At 34.0% G+C, this 23,553-nt stretch overlaps 1 protein-coding gene across 37 annotated transcripts in view; it reads right to left on the bottom strand.

Annotated features, from left to right (window-relative positions):
* Positions 1-23,553, bottom strand: part of LOC127860029 (uncharacterized) — a 326,167-nt gene that overhangs the window by 71,965 nt on the left and 230,649 nt on the right. For all 37 annotated transcript variants that reach the window (XR_008039573.1, XR_008039574.1, XM_052397751.1 and 34 more), the window contains 8 exons: positions 22,518-22,661; positions 21,675-21,739; positions 14,198-14,288; positions 13,801-13,922; positions 6,662-6,790; positions 6,229-6,320; positions 4,694-4,757; positions 4,090-4,332 (listed from right to left, as the gene is read on the bottom strand). Coding sequence is in view for 35 of the 37 variants with exons in the window: in XM_052397751.1 (XP_052253711.1) it covers positions 4,090-4,332; positions 4,694-4,757; positions 6,229-6,320; positions 6,662-6,790; positions 13,801-13,922; positions 14,198-14,288; positions 21,675-21,739; positions 22,518-22,661 (950 nt within the window). In the remaining 2 variants the exon portion in view is untranslated. The remainder of the gene's footprint in view (positions 1-4,089; positions 4,333-4,693; positions 4,758-6,228; positions 6,321-6,661; positions 6,791-13,800; positions 13,923-14,197; positions 14,289-21,674; positions 21,740-22,517; positions 22,662-23,553) is intronic.

Raw genomic sequence — 23,553 nt, 5'->3', positions numbered from 1 at the left:
TATTCAGAAATGAATTTTATTTCGCTGTGATGTGCGTATGTATTCAGTGGACACAAGGGGAAATACTTTTAAAAACGGACTTATTCTATTGTGCAACAATATCAAAATTGATAAGTCATATGCCATATATGCAAAACCTTTGTTAAAACATGTATCACATAATTGGTTGAATTTAAATAGTTGCAAGCAAACATATAAAGATAATTTTTTTGTTCAATAAAATGTTATTCTTTTTTTTTTAAACCACGTTTATTTTAGCGCCCTTTTCATACTCGAGATGTGCGTTCATTGGCGCTTTACATTTTTTCCCTGATCACTGGGTCATAAGTCGTCCATTAACATCTTGGCGCAGTATGCAGCCACGGCACATGGGCTTATTTCCCTAACAGGTATTACAGAATACTTATTGTAAATACGGCATTTGTATTGGCACTGGTTATCATAATGGATTGTTTTGAAATGTAGATATCAAGGTAAGACTTGAAGTTCATACATTTAAACATGTTATTGTTTATTGTAATATAATGACGATTGGTGAAAGTGAACACTAATGACCAATACTCTTTCGAATTCTATTACAGGATTTTCAATTGTTTGTTATTGAAAAGATAAATCTGCTGATTTATTGTGATTTGAATTCATCCTTCATCCATCAACCAATCTTAATCCTTTGACCCGCATTAATTGTTTGTTTAGTTAGTTATGGCAATTTTTACAAAAGAAGTAACAAAAAGAGAGATTATTAACCATTGCTGAAGAAGATAATTATCTATATGTGGGTAAGGTTTACAATTGTGTTGTGATTGTCCAGATTTCACAGAAAGTGGACATAATTAATGTGTGTTACAGGTCAGCGGCATGATAACGTTATTTTTTTAGCCTCTTTCTTTAATGCAATTGTTGACTTGCGGCACTTCTTACAATAGGGGATAGTATGTTCAATATGTATAATTCAACTGGGTTGCATAGAGAAATAAACAGCTAGTTGTAAAAAATAAAACTTTAACCTGGAGGGTGGCAAGTTTTGAATCCACAGACAGTATTTTAATAAATTTTATAGAGAACCATCATACATGTTTCAGTATGAAATATCGATTATATAAGTATTGTGGTTTCAGAAGAAAAAAATGTTGAGGTTATTTTCTTGAATTACATTAACTATAGTTACTTATTAACCCTCCTTCATGTGGCAAGTTTTTATATCAGGCTCTGATTTAAATGAGCTTAGCAAAGTCCTTCATACAACATACAAAATCTGTACCTTTTTAAAGAGCCAAAATGTTTACTATTAAGACTATTATAAGAAGAAGAATTATATTACAGAATTTCTCAGTGGAACAGACTCATGGCCAAAGTACATTTGAACGTTAGGTGATAAAAATCGCATATGAACAATTTCAGATAAAAAAGAAAAATCTTTGTTTGAATGTAACACATTGAAAATAATTTATTTTTAATGTACAACTATGTATCTCTGGACATACGTGCATACAGACATAAGTATGTCCTCCATGGTCATTTTAGTTAACCCACTTCACTTCGGATCAGGAATTACAATTAATAAGAATATACCTATATATATATATATATATATAAGTTAAGTGAGGTTTATTTAAGCCTCATACTTATACGTGAATTTTATTCAATTGCACAGAGTGGAGGACAATTATTTAACATAAGAACAATTTTTGAAAAACAAAAAAATTACCTATCAATAACCAAATGACATTATATATATGTTAAGCCGTAAAAGTTCGCTATTTTACTCCAAACTATTTAAGGGCTATGTGAAATCATTGTATCATATATAACTAGAAATGGCGCGGCAGAGGCCGACGCGTATCCCCACGCCGCATGTTTGACCCAGGGGCGCCCCAGGGTAGGTAATTGGGCCATGCATAGTGGACCGTTTTGTCATAATAGATGTTCAGTATAAAGAAGCTAATGTAAAATAACCTAAAAAATTAGTGAAAATCTATACCCTAATTTTTCCTCCTCGTTCTGCCCTCCTAACAAATTTAATACTGAATCAATTTCACTGACGTTCATTATGTACATTTCATCCTCATTGGAATGACTTCTGAGATGGCTAAAGATGCTCTATTATAGCCAATCTTCTTGCTTCTGTTTTGGAAAAGTTATGTTATGAGATTATATGGTTGACTTAATAGTAGCGTCTCAGAAATTTTCTATCGCAATATTGTATACAACAATGAAAATGTTGAATTTCATGTCTGTCTTTACTGTGCCTTTTCAAAGTCCACCTTGCTTTAAATTGTTTCTCACATTTTCCCACTTAAACATTTTGACAGATTTTCAGTAATGAGTCTAAACGTGTAATTGAACAAATTGAAATTTTCAGCCCTTTTATAGATTCTTGAGGCTCTATTCCAGGAGTTTCTCATGCTTTTTATGCTTGACTACATTCTATCTCTTCTCTTATATACAGGTGTCCCTTTGCGCCAATATAATCCCTTGTATAAACATAAGATTGATGAGCTAAACCATTTCACAGATAAATTAACACAAACAATTTAATACTAAATACATCTCTGCGCTACTACTGTGTAACTCTGTATGTGTTTTCAATACAAAAGCTTCATTGCTGAATAATTATTTTGTCCGATGAAAAAACTTGCGCTTCGTCTGATTGGGTAGATAATCACATAATAGATTTCGAAATCTAAACACGGACCCAAAATTCAAGGTCAAGGTCACAATGGTTAAAAATTTGATGCGCATGGAAAGGTCTTGTCCAGATACACATGCGTACCAAATATGAAAGCAATATCTGAAGGGACACAACACGTATGAGCCTTTTTAGAATCGTAGTCGCAGATTTCAAAACCTGAGACCTGATCTCAAGTTCAAAGTCAAGGTCGCAGGGGTCAAACATTTTATGCGCATGGAAAGGTGTTGTCCAGACACACTTGCATACCAAATAATAAAGTAATATCTGAAAGGAAACAGAAGTTATGAGCCTTTTTCGAATCGCGTCCACATATTTCAAAGCCTAGAAACTGACCCTAAGTTCAAGGTCAAGGTCACAGAGGTACATTTTTTATTCCAATAGAGTGTTGTCGAGATATACACGCATACCAAATATGAAAGCAATATCTGAAGGGACACAGTAGTCATGAGCCTTTTTCGAATCGCTGTCGCAGATTTTGAAACCTGAAAACAAACCCCAAGTTCAAGGTCAAGGTCACATGGTAATAAATTGTTTGCGCATGGAAAGGTGTTGTCCAGATACACATGCATACCAAATATGAAAGCAATATCTGAAGGGACACATTAGTTGTGAGCCTTTTTCGAATCGTGGTCTCAGATTTCAAAACCTGAAAACTGCCCCGAGTGTAAGGTCAAGGTCAAAGGGGTAAAGAAATGTATGCGCATGGAAAGGTCTTGTCCAGATACACATGAATACCAAATATGAAAGCAATATCTGAAGGGACACAGCTGTTATGAGCCTTTTTGAATCGCGGTCGCAGATTTTGAAACCTGAAAACTGACCCCAAGTTCAAGGTAAAGGTCACAGGGGTAGAGAAATTTATGCGCATGGAAAGGTCTTTTCCAGATACACATGAATACCAAATATGAAAGCAATATCTGAAGGAACACAGCAGATATGAGCCTTTTTCAAATCGCGGTCGCAGATTTCGAAACCTGAAAACTGACCCTAAGGTCAAGGTCAGAGGGATAAACATTGTGTGGAAAGGTGCTGTCTAAGTTTACATGCATACCAAAAATGATAGCAATATCTGAAGGGACACAGTGGTTATGAGCCTTTTTTGAATCGCGGTCGCAGAAAAATCTCTGACCCGGCCCCGCCCCAAGCCCAATAACTTTTGACCCAGGGGTCAGATCAAAATTAAGTCACTGTCACCGTCGCACATATGCTCATAGCTACCATGTATGTAAGTTTCAAGGTTCTAGTGCTAATAGTGTAGGAGGAGCAGGTGGCCAGGACGGACGGACGGACAGACGCACATCACCACAATATCTCCACTTTTTCTCCGAAAACGTGGGGATGCAAATATAGTTAAACGGAAATACGACAGGTTTAAATTAAAGCCTTGATTAATTTACCTGCATGGTAATAGATCCTCCACTGTCTTGAGTGAGATTCATATTGGGTGGAAAGTGGAGGCCGGACTTCATGACTTCATTTAAAGTGTTTCCATTGATCTTATCGGGCGATAACTTCGCTACCTTGATGTAGGCCTCAGACGTGACGATATCACTGGCTGGGGCATTTGTCTCTTTATTGTTTTGCAGAATGTCCATTACATTATCAATAATGTTGATCAGCACAGCTGCAGATTCCTTCAACTGGCCAGAATAATGTTAAATTTTAGTACAGAGCGATGGTCACACTTTGAAACCAATATTCACATTAATATACTCATGCAGTAGCCATACTCGTTTTGTTTTTTCCACTAGCAAGACTATGTAATAATTTGATTACACGAACACTGGAAACACATTTCCAAACATCAGTCATTTTTTCAGCCTTGCTTCAACAGTGTGTTGAGTTTGTAACTGTAAGAATATATTTTTTAATCTCCCAATGGTTATAACAGCCAAGAGACCCAGATATATATTTTTGCTACATTACAACTAAATAATAAGTTCATTGCTATCAATTTTAATGATAAAGTATGTGATATCGGTGTATAGAAAGTATACCTACCACTGTTTTATCACTCTCGTGTTCAGTGAAATCCATCATCATTACTGTCCCTGTGACCAGAGTTCTAGAAAACACACACAATATTTTAAGAAGATACTTAAAATGTTTGTAGCAGGGATGATGATACGCTCAAACCAAGTGGCAAGTTGATGTGGTATTACTTTTTATCATTTGCACTGTTGTCAGGCCGCTACATATGGGTCACTTGCATTGATGAGATAATCTCACATATGGAACAGAAGCAGTGACGTCAAACCACTAACTATGGATTAACTAGGCCCAAACTATGGACTAGTTGCATTGCTGAACAGTACTTTCCCATGAACATATTGTATAATTGTAAAGCACCCCCAGATGGACCAGTTGCAATTAAATAAGACCCACACATATGGACCAGCCCTTGCAATGCAAAAGTCCCACAAATTGACAATTACCATTGATTTAAAGCTCACACCTATAGTCTATTTGCATGATTGTAAAACCCTCACATATGGACCCGTTACAATGATATTTGACCCTTTACATTATATAAGGCCCACACAAATGGACCAGTTGCATTTATGTTAAGTCCAAACATACGGTCCATTTGCATGATGGTGAAGCCTAAAATATGAACCAGATCGCTGCATGAAATGTAGACCAAATGTCATAAATATTACATTTGTTAATTTATGGTTAATGAAGAATTTGTTCAAATTTGCATTATTTGGTGGACTATTGTTAAAATTTCAATGCACGCAATAATTTAATCTTTTGATAAAAGACATACTGTTCAAGATTGGTAAATAGTGGACGAATCATGCAATAACTGAAGATTCTGACCATATTTTGTTTTCAAATTTTGCTTTAGAGAAATAAAAGAAGATCAATATTTACAATTATGTTTTTATCCTCAAAAAATACCATGCTATGATGTTTTTATGAAACAAATGTCATTAACAAATATTTATTTATCACGTCTACTTATATTTGACTTCACTTGTAATATTTTAGTATTTAACTAAGAATGAACAAAATGTTAAACATAGGGTTAACATGAAGTATGTGTTTATGAATTCTGATCTCCCCACAAACAACAGGCAATAAATAATTTTGTAAAGACTGCTTGCTTAGCGGATCTGCGGAAACTTGCTGATTCCCAAAGAAAAACACAACTATGCTAGTTGTACAGTTGCGTATTTACATTCAAAACCAACTCTTTAAGGCCACACAAACTGTGCCAGATAAGATTTGATCAAAACCTGGATGAGTACAAACGTTGTGTTAATGGACGACGCAGAAGATGTTTTACGGTTCATGCTAATAATAAACAAAATTGCTTGGTTAACTATGCATCCTAGAGCACTATTATGAATACCATACAATTTAATGTCTTTTTATAATATCTGACTGCCTAACATGAAATAAATGTAAACATTTTTTAATGCAGTATCAAGCAGCTCCAACAAAAATATTGATTATGGGATTTGTATTGCAATATCTTTTTTAATATTTGAGTTCTTAAATTTCAAATAACATGCAAGAAAAGGACTTACTGTGCAATGTGTTCGACAATATGTGTAGGGACATCAGCTGAAGTGTTTTTGTAGGAGTCCAGCAGAGATTTATATATTTCCAATGCTTTTTTCTACAGGTAGACACAGTTTATCTCGATTAAAATCCATCGATGCATAATTCTTTACTGGGAGCCGGTATGGCCGACAAGCCATTTCAAAGGGTTGAATGATTTAATTATTTGATCAACTAACTTTAATTGACAGTTTTAACTAATCAATAGATATAACTGATCAAAAGCTATGTATACGGTGTTACTAACGTTTTGATAAAATGTTGATCTTTCTTCTTTTTATGTTATATTTATTCTTAACTATTCTTTCACATTATTTAAATATACGCCGACACACAATATCCTTTTATTTCAAATATACTACGCAAACCTATGCTGATGGAGATTAGAAGTTACTGTACCTGTATTTCTGGTGTAATATTTTCCTTCCGTCTTATGACAGTGTTTAATGAATAGATCAGTGCCATTACACTGCATGCATGTTGTGACTTGATCTTTGACAACTTCTGGATAACATCCATTTGCAATTGCTGCCCAGAGACAAACAAATCACGTGTAATACAAGTCTACTTCTGGACAACATCCATGTGCAACTGCTGCATCAATACAATGTGTCATAGACACTGCATGTTTTGACGGTCTGAGGCCCCCAACGACGCAAACACTTAATACTCATGGAACATTTTCTAATGTTCGGAGAATTTCAATGGCTGTTCGCATTGACAGCTATGTTTATCAACTGGGCAAAACCCATTTGTACCAATTTGCAATGAGAACGACACAGAGTTCTGAAAACTGACTCAACACAAGTTAAACATCTTACTAAAATTGCCCACATTAGTTCAAGGAAATAATAATGTCGAAAAATGACCTGGTGATCTAGTTTTATTTAACATATTCTAGATTTAAACATAGCCTTGATATTGTAAAGATAAACTTTTCGACAAATTTAATAAAGATTTAGTAAGAGATGAGGTCGCTAGATTGTTTTTTTCCCCCCAATATTTTACACGAAAAAAGATCTTTTGGCACGTAGCACAGAATCAAAATCCCCTAGATATTATCAAGATAATCATTCTGACCAAGTTTCATTGAGATTGAGTTATTAATGTGCCTTCTAGAGTGATAACGAAGATACATTGTGGCCGATTTTTTGTACGAACATGACACATATTCAAACTCGCACTAGATGATGTCAAGTTCAACTATTCTTAACATTTTTTTTATTAAGATTGAGTAATAAGTGGAGTGGTAATGCTTTTATTGAATTTGACCTCATAAACAATTATTTGGACGCACGTGGCCAAGATTCTAAACTGACTTACAAGTTCACATGATTATTATAACAAGTTTTATCAAGATTGGATGAAGAATATGGAACATAGATTGGATGCATGTTTAAAGCTTACCTTGCTAATCTGAGTTTCGTATCCAAAAGGGATAATAAAAAAATACACAGAAAAGTCATGAATATTTTCTGATACAAATCGCTCAATAGGATTTTTTTAAAGTATGTTTTTATAAATAAAAAACATTTAATTCATGTTAGTTTGTTTGAATAAATATTTTTTTTTAATTCATGTTACTTATTAAACAAGGCCTGTGGTTTATCAAAGAGATCATAGCCAGAGTTCATCATGTATCTATGGACATAAGTCCACAGGTATGTAATGAACACTACTATTAACAACTAAGTACATGAAAGAAATGATAATTATATCATTTAAAACAAGAGCACCGACTTGCCGGTGCAGACCGCTCATCTATTTTTATTTTTAAAGGTGTAGGGACCTATCTCAATTTCAATCAAAAAGGAGGGAGGGGTGGAGTGGAGAGGGGTGTATAGTGTGGGGGTGTGGTCATGTATTACATTATCTACCAAAAATGAAAAAAAAGCAAAAAAAAATAAGTTTTTTTTACGGGGAAGGGATTCTTAGGTGGGATGGTTGGACAGCATTTCAAAAATAAAATAATACAAATAAATATTTGTGTTTTTTTAACCATGTTTGAAAAAAACAAGAGATGTGTTCGTCAGAAACACAATCCCCTCTTTTGCGCTGCTTTGATTATTTTTATTATTTTTTGACCTTGAAGGATGACCTTGACCTTGAACTTCCACCACTCAAAATGTGCAGCTTTATGAGAACGCCGCTTTAAAATATTATTTTTTTACCTTTGACCTTGAAGGATGACCTTGACCTTGAAGAATGACCTTGACCTTGAACTTTCACCACTCAATATGTGCAGCTTCATGAAAATGCCGCTTTGATTTATTTATTTATTTTTTATTTTTTTTACCTTGAAAGATGACCTTGACCTTGAACTTCCAACACTCAAAATGTGCAGCTTCATGAGATACACATGCATGCCAAATATCAAGTTGCTATCTTCAATATTAAAAAAGTTATGGCCAATGTTAAAGTTTTCGGACGGACAGACACCATATATTTGACATTTGACCTTGAAGGATGACCTTGACCTTCACCTTTCACCATTCAAAATGTTCATTTCCATGAGATACACATTCATGCCAAATATCAAGTTGCTATCTTTAATATTGAAAAAGTTATGGCCAATGTAAAAGTTTTCGGACGGACAGACGCCATAAATTTGACATTTGACCTTGAAGAATGACCTTGATCTTTCACCACTCAAAATGTGCAGCGCCATGAGATGCCAAATTTCAAGTTGCTATCTTCAATAGTGAAAAAGTTATGGCCAATCTTAATTTTTTTTTCGGACGGACGGACAGACTGACTGACATACTGACAAACTGACGGAAAGTTCAACTGCTATATGCCACCTTACCGAGGGAATAAAAATATTTTTTTTGGGATGGGGGGTGGGGGTGGGTATAGTGTGAGGGTGTGGTGGTCATTTATTAGATGATCTCTTAAAAAAAAGAGAGTTGTTTTGTCAAAGTATCAATCAAATCTAATCATAAATAAAGAAGTTATGGCAATTTTAGCGAAATTTAATAATTTGACCTTGAGAGTCAAGGTCATTCAAAGGTAAAGGTAATATTCAACTTGCCAGGTACAGTACCCTCATGATAGCATGAAAGCATTTGAAGTTTGAAAGCAATAGCCTTGATAGAAGTAAAGTGGATCTAAACGCAAAATGTAACCATATATTCAAAGTTACTAAGTCAAAAAAGGGCCATAATTCAGAAAAAAAGGACAACCTGAATTATGCAACTTGTCCTTTACTGTCCCCTTATGATAGTTTGCGAATGTTCCAAGTATGAAAGCAATATCTATGATACTTTAGGGGTAAAGTGGACCAAAACACAAAACTTGACCAAATTTTCAAGTATAAAGGGCCCTTACTTCCGTCAAAATGCCAGTCAGAGTTACATAACTTTGCCTGCACAGTCCCCTTACGATAGTTAGTAAGTGTTGCAAGTATGAAAGCAATAGCTTTGATACTTTAGGAAAAAAGTGGACCTTAACACACAACTTAACCAAATTTTCAATTTTCTAAGTATAAAAAGGGCACATAATTCTGTCAAAATGTCAGTAAGAGTTACACAACTTTGCCTTCCCAGTCCCCTTATGATAGTTAGTAAGTGTTGGAAGTATGAAAGTAATTGCTTTGATACTTAAGGAATAAAATGGACCTAAACACAAAACTTAACCAACATTTTCAATTTTCTAAGTCTAAAAAGGGCACATAATTCTGTCAAAATGCAACCAGAGTTATCTAACATTGCCTGCCCAGTCCCCTCATAATAGTTAGTAAGTGTACCAAGTTTGAATGCAATAGCATTGATACTTTATGAGAAAAGTGGACCTAAAGGTAAAACTTAACCGGACGCCGACGCCAAGGTGATGACAATAGCTGATTTTTTTTTTCAAAAAATAGATGAGCTAAAAAACCTTTTACAAATCAATCATTTGAGTTATAAATAATCAAAATAATAAATATGTACAGTAACTGAAAAGAACTTCAATTCTTGGTAAGGAAATATATAATATGAGATTTATAATTATATAAATTACTTCCCTTGAAAATAATTGTCTCTAACAAATCTCAATTAAAAGCCACTACCGTGATTGTAGATTCACCACTCAAAATGTGCAGCTCCATGAGATACACATGCATGCAAAATATATAAAGTGGCTATGTTCAATATTGAATAATTATGTCCCTTTAAAGCTTATTACTTCCCTTAAATGTGTATATTTTACCGTAGACCTTAAAGAATGACCTTAACGTTGACCTTTTACCACAATAAGTTTGTCAGAAACACAATGCCGCCTACTGCGCCGCTTTGATTTATTTTACAAAAATATATACGTGGGCAGGTAAGATAACTATGTCCATTTAAAGCTTATTACTTCCCTTGACTTTGTTTTTCGACCCTAGACCTTAAAGGATGATGTTCACCTTGAAATTTTACCACTCAAAATGTGCAGCTCCATGAGATACACATGCATGCCACATATCAAGTTGCTATCTTCAATATTTAAAAAGTTATGGCCAATGTTATGACAATATGCACAAAAAAACATTCACAATTTGAGAATAGGATAATTATTGATCCTGTCAAAAAAAATGTTTATGAGAAACAATAATTTTATATTCACTTTTAATATCTAGTAAGTGTTCTTTGTGGATGTTAAAATATTAGCAGATACAATTTTGCAACTAATCATGAAGCTACTGTTCATTTACTCAAAGATACCAGCTGACATTTAAATACGAAAGAAATATCTCTTGATCTCACAAACTAACAAGAAAAAAAACAACTTCATAGGAAAGACAGATATTACATCCTCATGAATTGATGGAAACAAGAAAATGCCACGCAGTAATTAAGGCGTTGACTTTGAAGTCACATTTACTCAAAAGGTCAATATGATGAACCAATGTTTGAGAAACACCATCCAAGTCATTAGAGTTAATAACATGTTTTACTTGTTTTCTTAAACATATTTTCTTACACAAAACACTGGATTAAATTAATAAAGATACAATTATGATAAAAAATTTCATAGTATAAAGTTTTAACAATTTATCAAAAATCCATGGCCTCTATTGATAGACGGAAACAAGCTGTTAGGCGACTCTGATTACAGGCTTCTAACGGTCTTGTAGGTACACGGACCTAGTGTGGAAAAAAGCTATTTCTTACAACTGCTTATTAGGCGGCACTTTGTGTGTTTCTTCTAAGAAATCCATGACTAGAAAGACTCCAATTAAAGTGCTTACGTCTTCTATGACTGTTAACAATACAAAAGACACAGTTGATCTACATAATATCTGCATTCCTACAATTTACTTCCTCCGATTTTTTAAAAACCACTAGATATGGAGATATTCATACCAGTATAGCTTGTAGATTAAAAGTAACCATTTGATTTGATTTGTATTTGAAGTTTTGTTTGTTTTTGTTGTTGTTTACATCAATTGTCAGCATTATCTTTTCAATAAAGGTATTGTTACAGGATTGTGCCTGTTCCTGATTACTTCTACGACATTATGGCTGTATTATAGGAATTGTATTTCATTGTATTACAGCTATAACATGTGTACATAATAATATATTTCATATACATGTATGGTTGAAATTAATAAGCTCCATTAGAACTTGAAGTTATTTCACATATCTAATTACATAATTATATACTATCGATGGTTGTTAATACAAGAACCTATTATTTAATAATACATGTATGTATTGTTGCAATGAAATGTATTATTACTTTTTTTAATCATAAACTATTTTACTTACTAAACACTTAATGCTTACTATGTACACTTGCCTTGGGCTTTTGGCACTCTGGACGTATTGTTTAATAAACTTGTTAGACTTGTTTGATCTAGTGACTCTATCATTGTCATGGTTGTTGAGACATTAACAATAATTGAGAGCCATTTTATAGTAAATATAAATGTGAAAGAAGAGCACTTCCTGGAAATACATGCTTAATACAGGTTTTCCTGATTGCATTTTATATACAGTAAAAGCAGATATATAAATGATCACTTCATAAATTAAATAAAACATGCATGCCCCCCATATGGGCTCTACGTTGTAGTGACAGCCATTGTGTGAATATGTTTTTTGTCACTGTGACCTTGACCTTTGACCTAGTGACCTGAAAATCAATAGGGGTCATCTGCGAGTCCTGATCAATCTACCTATCAAGTTTCATGATCCTAGGCATAAACGTTCTTCAGTTATCATCCGGAAACCATGTTACTATTTCGGGTCACCGTGACCTTGACCTTTGAACTAGTGACCTCAAAATCAATAGGGGTCATCTGAGGTCATGATCAATGTACCTATGAAGTTTCATGATCCTAGGCATAAGCGTTCTTGAGTTATCATCCGGAAACCATTTTACTATTTCGGGTCACCATGACCTTGACCTTTGACCTAGTGACCTCAAAATCAATAAGGGTCATTTGCCAGTCATGATCAATGTACCTATGAAGTTTCATGATCCTAGGCATAATCGTTATTGAGTTATCATCTGGAAACCATTTTACTATTTCGGGTCACCATGACCTTGACCTTTGACCTAGTGACCTGAAAATCAATAGGGGTCAACTTCGAGTCATTATCAATCTACCTATCAAGTTTGATGATCCTAGGCATAAGAGTTCTTGAGTTATCATCCGAAAACCATTTTAATATTTCGGGTCACCGTGACCTTGACCTTTGACCTAGTGACCTGAAAATCAATAGGGGTCATCTGCCAGTCATTACCAATCTGCCTATGAAGTTTCATGATTATAAGCATAAGCGTTCTTGAGTTATCATCCGGAAACCATTTTACTATTTCGGGTCACCGTGACCTTGACCTTTGACCTAGTGACCTGAAAATCAATAGGGGTCATCTGCCAGTTATTATCAATCTACCTATGAAGTTTCATGATTCTAGGCATAAGCGTTCTTGAGTTATCATCCGGAAACCATTTTACTATTTCGGGTCACCGTGACCTTGACCTTTGACCTAGTGACCTGAAAATCAATAGGGGTCATCTGCTAGTCATTATCAATCTACCTATCAAGTTTCATGATTCTAGGCATAAGCGTTCTTGAGTTTTCATCCGGAAACCATTTTACTATTTCGGGTCACCGTGACCTTTGACCTAGTGACCTCAAAATCAATAGGGGTCATCTGCGAGTCATGATCAATGTTCCTATGAAGTTTCATGATCCTAGGCCCAAGCGTTCTTGAGTTATCATCCGGAAACCACCTGGTGGACCGACCGACCGACATGAGCAAAGCAATATACCCCCTCTTCTTCGAAGGGGGGCATAAAAAGTGTATGTTGAAGTTTTAAATAATCTGACACAGTGTGTAAAGCAAGAGAAGCAGGTTCATGAATTTGACACACTTTTTCTTATAAAACTATTCGCCATTATGTGCAATCGACAAATACTATAACAGCATCTATACACAAAATTGAAAACAACATTTCTGTTAAGAATCTTCTTATGTATCCATATACATCAAAGGAGTTAAGAAAGACATCAAACAAGCATGACAAACTCTTCTTCCGGTCATTTAATTAATATACATACAGTATTTTTCTTTTCAACAGGCTCCTCCATGAGGGGCCCCGTCATCTGTTGTTGCAGTGTTGTTGTGTTAACAACTTGCAAGTTCAGCATATTTACAATGCGTGCAGCTTCCTTCAAAGAGTCTGCGTAAATAAAGGAATAAATACTGAACATAAAAATTATGCAAAACAAACAACAACATAATATTTAAATCAGCTCACAATCACTCAAGAAACTGTATCAGGACAGATATTTCTTATCCACTACGATAATAAAATAACGCCATCTACAGATAACACATGCTATACACCGGGGTCGATGTTAGTGAGCGGTCAATGGAAATCATTGTCGTATGTAAACTGATCAGAGGGCTAATCGAACCTCATATCCATTAGAAGTGAGAATCTCCTTTACTTACAGTGAAACTCTTTTCCTTCACAGGACATTTCTGGAGCGACATCCGCCATTTTGGTAATGAAACTTGCACATAAGGCGTATGGTTCAACTACCTGACATAAGAGTTAAAACATAACACAGCTATAAATTGTTTGTCAGTTGTTTCTAAAGCCCATGTGTGACTTAAAAAAAATAAGTAACAGTTACACAACTTGACGAGTACGTTTTTCAGTGAGGATGCAATATATTTTCTGAGTGTATAAAGGAGTTTGAATCCCCACTCTCTAATTATTACAAAATAAGCGAAATAAGACAAAACTTTACCAATTCCTTGAAGGCCGTGTTTTTAAAGAAACGGAATCATTTATAGTGCGTCATTACAGTTTTGTTCGGGACGTGTATGACGTGAAATTAAATTAAATTTTCCGAGCTTTGATGGAATTGGATGCCCGTACTCTGTGAGATCGCAATTTCTGATAAGGACAGACGTGAACAAACAATCATTTTCGACAACTCGAGAAACATCGTATCCGCGTGAACAGAATTTGTCACCTAAATAATGAATTGCTATTTTTATGGTAGCGCACCCCTAATGGGCACATATCCAAATATAATCTTATTAATTATTTTCTTAATCAGCATCATTTCACTGAACTACATGCAAATTTGTAGGTAGGCTTTCCACGCTTTAAAAAAATTATACCGATTTTTTCAAAACCACCCCCACGCTCGGCTTTTGTCCAGTTTATTTTAACCCCTGGGGTATATAAAAGTTTCATAATTCATTCAAATTTCCAAATATGGGCATGCAGTTGGTGTGTACAGATGCAGTAAAGGTGTTTAAAGTTAAAACAAGATAAAATACGTTTTCTTTTACAGACATTTATTTTTTAACATTGTTTTATCTATGGAAGAGCGCCATGAAATGTAAGTGATTTCATCTAAGTAAAAATTGGGTCGTTTAAAAACAAAGTGTCATAAAATTCAAAATAGTATTATTTAAGTAATATTTTAAAAGTAGTTTTTATAGAAACACTATATACAGCAAAAAAACAACAAGAAATACACAGATTAACCGTTTACTTTTTGAAATAAAAATAACAATGCAACATGCATCATTCGTCTTTTCAGCAGTAAATCACCTAATTTAGCCATAACTTTGTTTTAATTTTGAACATTGAAGGATGTGCATTCAAATTTCAACATTTTTAACAATAAACATAGCTTTTATGCTATATTAAATCAAATAACGTTAGAAAAGAAATAAAACGCGTCGCAAAAAGTATTCGATGTCGGCAGGATTCGAACCTGCGCGGGAAGATCCCAAAAAAATTGTAATCCATCGCTGTAACCACTCGGCCACGACAACTTCACATTTGTGCAAGCTTAAATAAATGCATCTCTCGGAAATAACCGATCATTGAAGATCAGCAATGATCGTTAAATAGACGAGTTAACGCGCACCTGCAAAGTTTAGACTCCGACAACTGGTTGGCAAAAGGAGGTAGACTTCATATAAGCGCATATAGAGAAGGTTGACATTATCATCGTTTTTATTGATAATCATGAACTGTATCAAATATAATTTTACTATTTATGTCTGAATAAAACATAAGCATGCGTGGACATTTATTTTTGGAACGATTATATTGTTGTTATTATTTGTTTTTACTAAAAACGAGCACTGGAGTGGAACGTACACTAACTACGAGCTCGGTATGTGGTTACCACAAAAATCTCTACTAAACGCATCTTCACGTCCATTTAAGATACACAATTTCAGAAATGGAAATTCTTTAAGAATAAATTAAAATTTAATGAAAGAACCCAAATAAGGATGAAAACAAACAACAAAAAGATCGCTTTTTGTTCGCAACATATAGTAACTGATTTTAACCTTAATATATCTGTACAAACTTATCTTGTTACACAACAAATAAATTCATAAATCTAATTGTTTTATTTCATTGTGTACACCAATTTTGACACTTTTGTTTCAGCATTTCTAACCTGGTGTTAAATTGCACCGTTGTTCGTCACAAGCATATTATTTCGTTATGATCGGAGACTGCCCAGGCAATTACACAAAAAACATGCCGGTGTCATAAACATAGGGACGTCTACTTTAATTGGGTCCCTGCATAGACCACATGTGGCAGACTTTATGATAACTCCATGTCATCTCTTTGCATATTGAGCAGTCATATTGAGCAAGTCAAATATTAAAGTCAAAATACGTAACATTTGCTTTAATAAATAATTTAACATATTAAAAAAGAAGATATTTTTCCGAAACGGATGAACAGGAACATGTGTTTTATATTTTAGCCAATTTAATCATAATAATACAGTGCTTTATAACTTTTGCTTTAAAATATTGTTCAATATTACTGCTACACAATTGATTTAACGCGGGTGCCGGCAAATGTAAAATCGGCAATTTAGTGTAAAGATTGTACGTTCTTGCAGTGCATCATGAAACCAAGCAATCACAATGGATAAACAATATTTGCGTAAAATAAATTAAATCAATATAAATTCTGTCATTAAATGCTAGATCGTTACATGTATCACTCCTTATCACTTGTTAAGAGATTTCAATATACTTGCAAAGACAGTTCAATTTGCACAAGATGCAGGTTTTATTTTCATTTGTATATTAAAATTTATTTATATTGTAATTCAATGAAAACGAAACGAAAATTCATTCTATGGAAAAGAAAATTACCACAACATTTAACGATTGTAATGTTTTTCGTTTTTTAATGGCTTTGTTTTATAATTGATTAAATGCGCCTCTTATAATACACTTTCGATTGCTGATGAGCAATAACAATATCCACACCGTTTATAGTTATAATCAAATTAATATATGTTATATAAGTTTTTAAATCATTTTTTAATGTCTTACTTAAAAAAAAAAATACGGCTAATTTATTGTTTTGTTGTGTGGTATTGTCAGTATTTAGTCTTCTGACCACGTTTATTCTGATGCTTATACCTAATTTGTATTTTTATAAAGAGGAAATTATATATATGAATATACATTTATTGGTACTAAATATGATATATTTGCACATTTGTTTAAGAGTTGTAATGTTTATTTCGGAATGTTTATCGTTTAATTGACTAAATAAAAGCCCTTTATACATGTTTAACGTGACTGTTACCAGTGTTTTTGCCGACCAGTCAGTGCGCAGGCGCGGAAAATCCCGAATGTAAACAATAACAACTCGTCTATAAATCGCGGGAAATCATTAGGGGTGCGCTAACTTAACTGTGAAAATATGTGTACTGTGTGTTAATGTGAGAACTATAAAAATATGGTGTAAACTTTGAAAATTTGTGTACTATGATCATGTTGTTTGAACTGTGAACATGTGTGAACTATGAGTTTACAGTGTGAATGGTTCAAATGTTTCTACTATGATCATATAGTGTGAACTGTGAAAATGTATGAACTAAGATCATTAAGTGTGAACTGTGAAAATGTTTGTACTATGATCATATAGTGTGAACTGTGAAAGTGCGTGACATGATCATGTAGTGTGAACTGTGAAAATGTGTGCACCTTGATCATATAATGTTAACTGTGAAAATGCGTGTAGTATGATTATATGGTAAGAAACTGTGAAAATGTGTCTACTATGATCATTATGTGTGAACTTTAAAATGTGTCTGCTATGATAATATGATGTGAACTGTGACAATTTGTGAAGTATGATCAATATGGTATGGATTGTGAAAATGTGTGTAATATGATCATATTGTGTGAACGTTTAAATCATGTGTACAATGATCATATTGAATGAACAGTGAAAATGTGTTAAGTATCATCAATGTGTGTATTATGATTGTTTGGTGTGAACTGTGAACATGTGTGAACTTTATCATATGGTTCGAACTTAAAAAATGTGTGTACTATGATCATATAGTGTGCAATGTAAAAATGTGTGCATTATGAATGAAATGTGAAAATGTGTGTACTATGATCTTATAGTGTAAACTTTGAAAATGTGTGTACTATGATAATATGAAATGAACTGTGAAAATGTGTGTACTATGATCATTTGTCGTAAACTGTAAAAATGTGTTAAATATGACCATATGGTGCGAACTGTGTAAATGTGTGTACTTACTACTATGATCATATAGTGTGAATTGTGTGTACTATGGAATGAACTGTGAACATGTGTGTATTATGATCATATGGTGTGAACTGTGAATAATGTGTATACTATGATCACATAGTGTGAACTGTGAAAATGTGTTTACTCATATCATATAGTGTGAACGGCGAAACTGTGTCTGCTATGATCATATAGTGTACACGGTGAAAATTTGTGTATTATGGTCATATAGTGTGAACTGTGAAAATGTGTTTCCTGTTATCATATTGTGTGAACGGTGTAAAAGTGTGTACAATTCTCATGCTAGTGTGAATTGTGTGCTCTATGATCATATGGCGTGAACTGAGAAAATGTGTGTACTATAATCATATGGTGTTAATTATTAAAGTGTGTGTACTATGATCATATGGAATGATTTGTAAAAATGTGTGTACTATGATTATATATGTCGTTAACATGAACATGTGTTTACTATGAGCATATAGTGTGAATTGTGAAAATGTGTGTATAATGATCATGTAACCAGGGGCAAGTTATGAAAGTATATTTAATATGTTTTATGATGCTCATTAGTTTATATTTCATGAATGTTGGTAATTATGTAAGTTGTCTTTAATTATATTGGTGTGGTAATACCAGAGACCCTGAGATAATCATCAAAGATAATTCAGGGACACCTATAGAGAAGTAGTTCCACCAGGTTAAGGGGTAGACGGTTACACATGTGTGAAATAGTAGGGGGTAATAGTTATGTAAAAGGTTGTGAGTGACAGTTGGATAGTTGAAAGATATGAATGTGACCAATGACTGAAAGATGCATATTAAGATAATTAAATTTGATTGGAAGAAAGGAATGAGAGGTGTGTCAGAATGCTGAGAGAATGGAGTAAGGGATTGAGATGATAGTCAGCGAGGGTTTAGGAAGGTTAAGAACTGGATGCGTGAAAGCGAGTAGTAATTAATAGATTTTTAGTAATGTGGACACATACAAGATTAGTTGAGTACATTTGAAATAAAATATAAAAATAGAACTTTGATTTAACTGTTATTACACCACTTCAACAATAGCATAAATGGCGTCCTGTGACAATCATATAGTGTAAATTGTGAAATTGTGTGTACTATGATCATATGAGATGAACTGCGAACATGTGTGTACTATGATCATATGGTGTGAACTGTGAAAATTGTGTGTACTATGATCGTCAGTTGTAAATTGTTAAAATGAGTGCACTATCATCATATGGGTCGCACTGTTAAAATGTGTGTATTATATCATATAGTTTGAACTGCGAAAACATGCGTTCTATGATCATATGGTGTGAACTTTGAAACGTGTCTACTTTGATCATATGGTGTGAACTATGAAATGTGTGTACTTTGATCATATAATGTGAACGGTGAAAATCTGTCTACTATGATCATATAGTGTTAATGGTGAGAATGTGTATACTATGACCATATAGTATGGACTGTGAATATGTATATTCAATGATCATATGGTTTGAACTGTGAAAATAAGTGTACTATGATTATATGGAATGAGCAGTGAAAATGTGTGTACTATCATCATAAAGTGTGAACTGTGAAAATAAGTCTACAATGATTACATAATGTAAATATTAAATGAATATTGTTTTAATATCAAATACCTATCATACAAAGAATATAATTATCCAACCACAAATATTGTCAACATCGGTCAGCACTTCTGCAAAACTGTTCCTAAACGCCTGGATAGGCTGCCCTTATTTACAAGTTTGCTATTTTGAAGTCAATTTTGTATCACAAAGCATTGTGCTAAAATGTGCCATTTACAATTCGCAATGAGATTTTTAATGACCCTCGTCATGCGAAAATGTGTATTATTCCATATGCGCCCATCATATGCATAGCCCACTCAGTCTGAACATCTCTCAGTCTGGTCAGGACAAACAAAATGAGGCCATAACACATTTGGTGATTTTATAGCGAACAACATCGCCTCAGACCAGACTGCGCAAATGCACAGGTTGAGCATAAAATACGCTGGCCGAAACGCATAAGATCCATTTAAGCATGATGCGGCTATGAAAGTGTGATTTAAATGTGTCGAAAGAAATATTAAAATACGATATATTTATTGATGAAGAAATACACTCATTATAAGCCATGTGAGGACATATATAATGTGTACTCCCGAAGTATGATTTTTATCTACTCACACTAATGTGTGGTACTCCCGTAGTATAATTTTTATCTACTTATACTAATGAGTTGTTTGACAATGATAACACACATATCATGCGGTGAATATGTGATTAACAAGTTAACAAACAAAAGTTAAACTTTTGTTATCGATTTAATTATTAAGAAACCTAAATTGCAATCTTTATTTCAAAGTCTAGCGAGTATATAGCATTTATGTTGTTTTCTATAGTATACCTGTAGTAATTGGTGAACTCATGTGCAACGTTTTATTAATAGAGAACTGTGTAAATAAACAAACTTAACCTTCAACTATCGCGTTGTTAGCATCCGTGAATACAAAAGATCGCCGCTATCTGTTGATAACAAAAGAATGTTTCCCAGGCATTTCAAATGTAATCTCACTGTAGCAGCATGCACTATGAACGAGGTTACACAACATCCCACTATACTTGTTTATCATCATCTATTAATAGCCTCATACGACAGATGCGGTGGTTATCAACTTTAGCGTAGTTAAGAGCAGACCGAATTTAATGCGTAGTACTAACCTTAGATGTCCGCAGGCGAACAACTAAAAATAATGTAATGGGTAAGCTAAAAAAAACTTTATTCCTGAGGCACTAAGTCAAAAATAATTTCAGTAAATACTGTACACATAATGTTTAAGGTCTTAGCAGGGTCCTCGTGGTTGCATTCTTGTATATAACAAGCTTATGCTAAAAAATGCTAATGCTATTATTGTGTAACATTATCGAAGAGAAATGAAATGTTCACAAAATACCATATTAGTTAACAATTAACAAGATATGTGTTTGTCAGAAACACTTTGTCCCCTACTGCGCCGTTTTGAAGCTATATATTTGACCTTTGACCTTGCCGGATGACCTTGACCTTTCACCACTCAAAATGTGCAGCTCCATGAGATATACATGCATGTCAAATATGAAATTGCTATCTCCAATACTGCAAAAGTTATGGCAAAATGTTAAAGTTGGAGCAAACAAACAAACAAACCAACCAACCAACCAACCAACAGACAGGGCAAAAACAATATGTTCCCCACTATAGTAGTGGGGGACATAAACAATCTGTCATTTTTAGAATCATTTCATATTTGTGCATTATTAGGATTGTAATTATGAACGTTAGAAGAAAAATGGTAATCATTTGCTTCCAAACCTGAGTGTTGGTCCAAAAATCACAATGTCCATTCTGTTTCGGGCTTTCGGAATTGATCTCAGTCTCTGTAAACAGTATTTAATCTGTTAACACATTTATTCTGGAATTCGCCATAAATGCATCAAGTCACTAACCTGTTAACCTATAATTGTAAATGAAAAACAAGATGTGTTTGTGAAACACTATGTCCCCCCTATATTTGACCTTTGACCTTAAAGGATGACATTGACCACTCAAAATGTGCAGTTCCATGAGATACACATGCATGCCAAATATCAAGTTGCTATCTTCAATATTGCTAAAGTTATGGCCAATGTTAAAGTTTAACGCAAACAAACCAACAAACGGACAAACAAACCAACAGACAGGGCAAAAACAATATGTCCTCCAGTACAAAATAGGGGACATAAAAACCCCTTGTGAGTATTTTTTGAAAAACGTTTAATTGTTTGAACTTGTTAACATAACATAATTATGAAGTCCACATTTTGCAAACAATGTAGTACATATTCCATCATCTACGATTACACTGAATTATGTTTCAGCAAAATCCGGCAATGTAATTAAGAAGATATTCATTTAAGAGTATTTCTTGCATCAACAATAAAGGGACTAAAATTATACAGTGAACACAATAGACTACAAGTTCACATCAGAGATCTTCAACGATAACCTATATAATTATAAAGATCATTCAGCAATAAAAGACTAAGGGAAATACTGCTTATAGCTATAGAGGATTTCAGAAAACCAACTTTGGAATGTTTTTAAGACCCAACAATTTTTGAATTCATACATATTGACGAATCCACTCAATTCTGATAGATTTGTGTTATTACTCACCGTCCTCTTCAGTAAAAACTATTATAGGAGGAGAAGGGTTTGATAAGAGTTGTAGATCGCCATCAACCGTTTCCGCTCTCACAGTAACCGAATAATTCCAAAGAGAATTCAAACCGGTGAGCATGCTTTGATGTTCCATCTCATCTATATTAAATACACAGATATGGGAATAAAAGTAAAACTGAAAAGCCTCGAATTGCAGTATAATGGTGTTAACATAAATTATGTTTAATTATTTTCTGATAAATACAAACGCTAGTCATGTCGTCTTGCATCGTATAAAAAAAGCCAAAATTAGTGGTCTAAAAAACCATATTCGAAACAATTCTGAAAGAGAACATGAAATTATCTTAAACACACGTACCAATGCAGACAGTGCATTTAGCCTTTTTCAATTGCAGAAGACGAACGAAATACTTAGTATTCTAACAACGATAAGTCCCTTAAATGTTATTGAACCGGTACAACCTAAACAAGGGATACAATTGTCACAAAACCAGGTTTTCAATGTGAAAAAAGTCTGATAAAGGTAGACAACTAAAACTGAACTGATTGTTGATAATTAATCCCTTTTGTTTCAAAATAAATCTAGCTTTGGTCGTGGCGACCTTGACCTTGGAGATATTGACGTTATTCTTTCGTGCGATACACCGTGACATGGTGGTGAACAAATGTGCCAAATGATTTTAAAATCTCACAATGAATGACATAGTTATAGTCCGGACAAGCTCATTTATGGCTATTTTCGACCTTTGAACTCAAAGTGTGACATTGACCTTGGAGATATCGACGTTAATCTTTCGCGCAAAACACCGTCAAATGATGGTGAACAAATGTGCCAAATGATTTAAAACCTATCAATGAATGACGTTAATAACGCACGGACAACCTCATTAATGGCCGTTTTTGATCTTTGAACTCAAAGTGTGACCTTGAACTTGGAGATATCGACGTAATTCTTTCGTGCGACACACCGTCTAATGATGATCGACAAATGTGCCAAATGATTTTAAAATCTCACAATGAACGTCAACGT

Source organism: Dreissena polymorpha, chromosome 15, assembly GCF_020536995.1.
Source record: "Dreissena polymorpha isolate Duluth1 chromosome 15, UMN_Dpol_1.0, whole genome shotgun sequence".
NCBI lineage: Eukaryota > Metazoa > Mollusca > Bivalvia > Myida > Dreissenidae > Dreissena > Dreissena polymorpha.
This window is presented reverse-complemented; position numbering and strand designations above follow the sequence as displayed.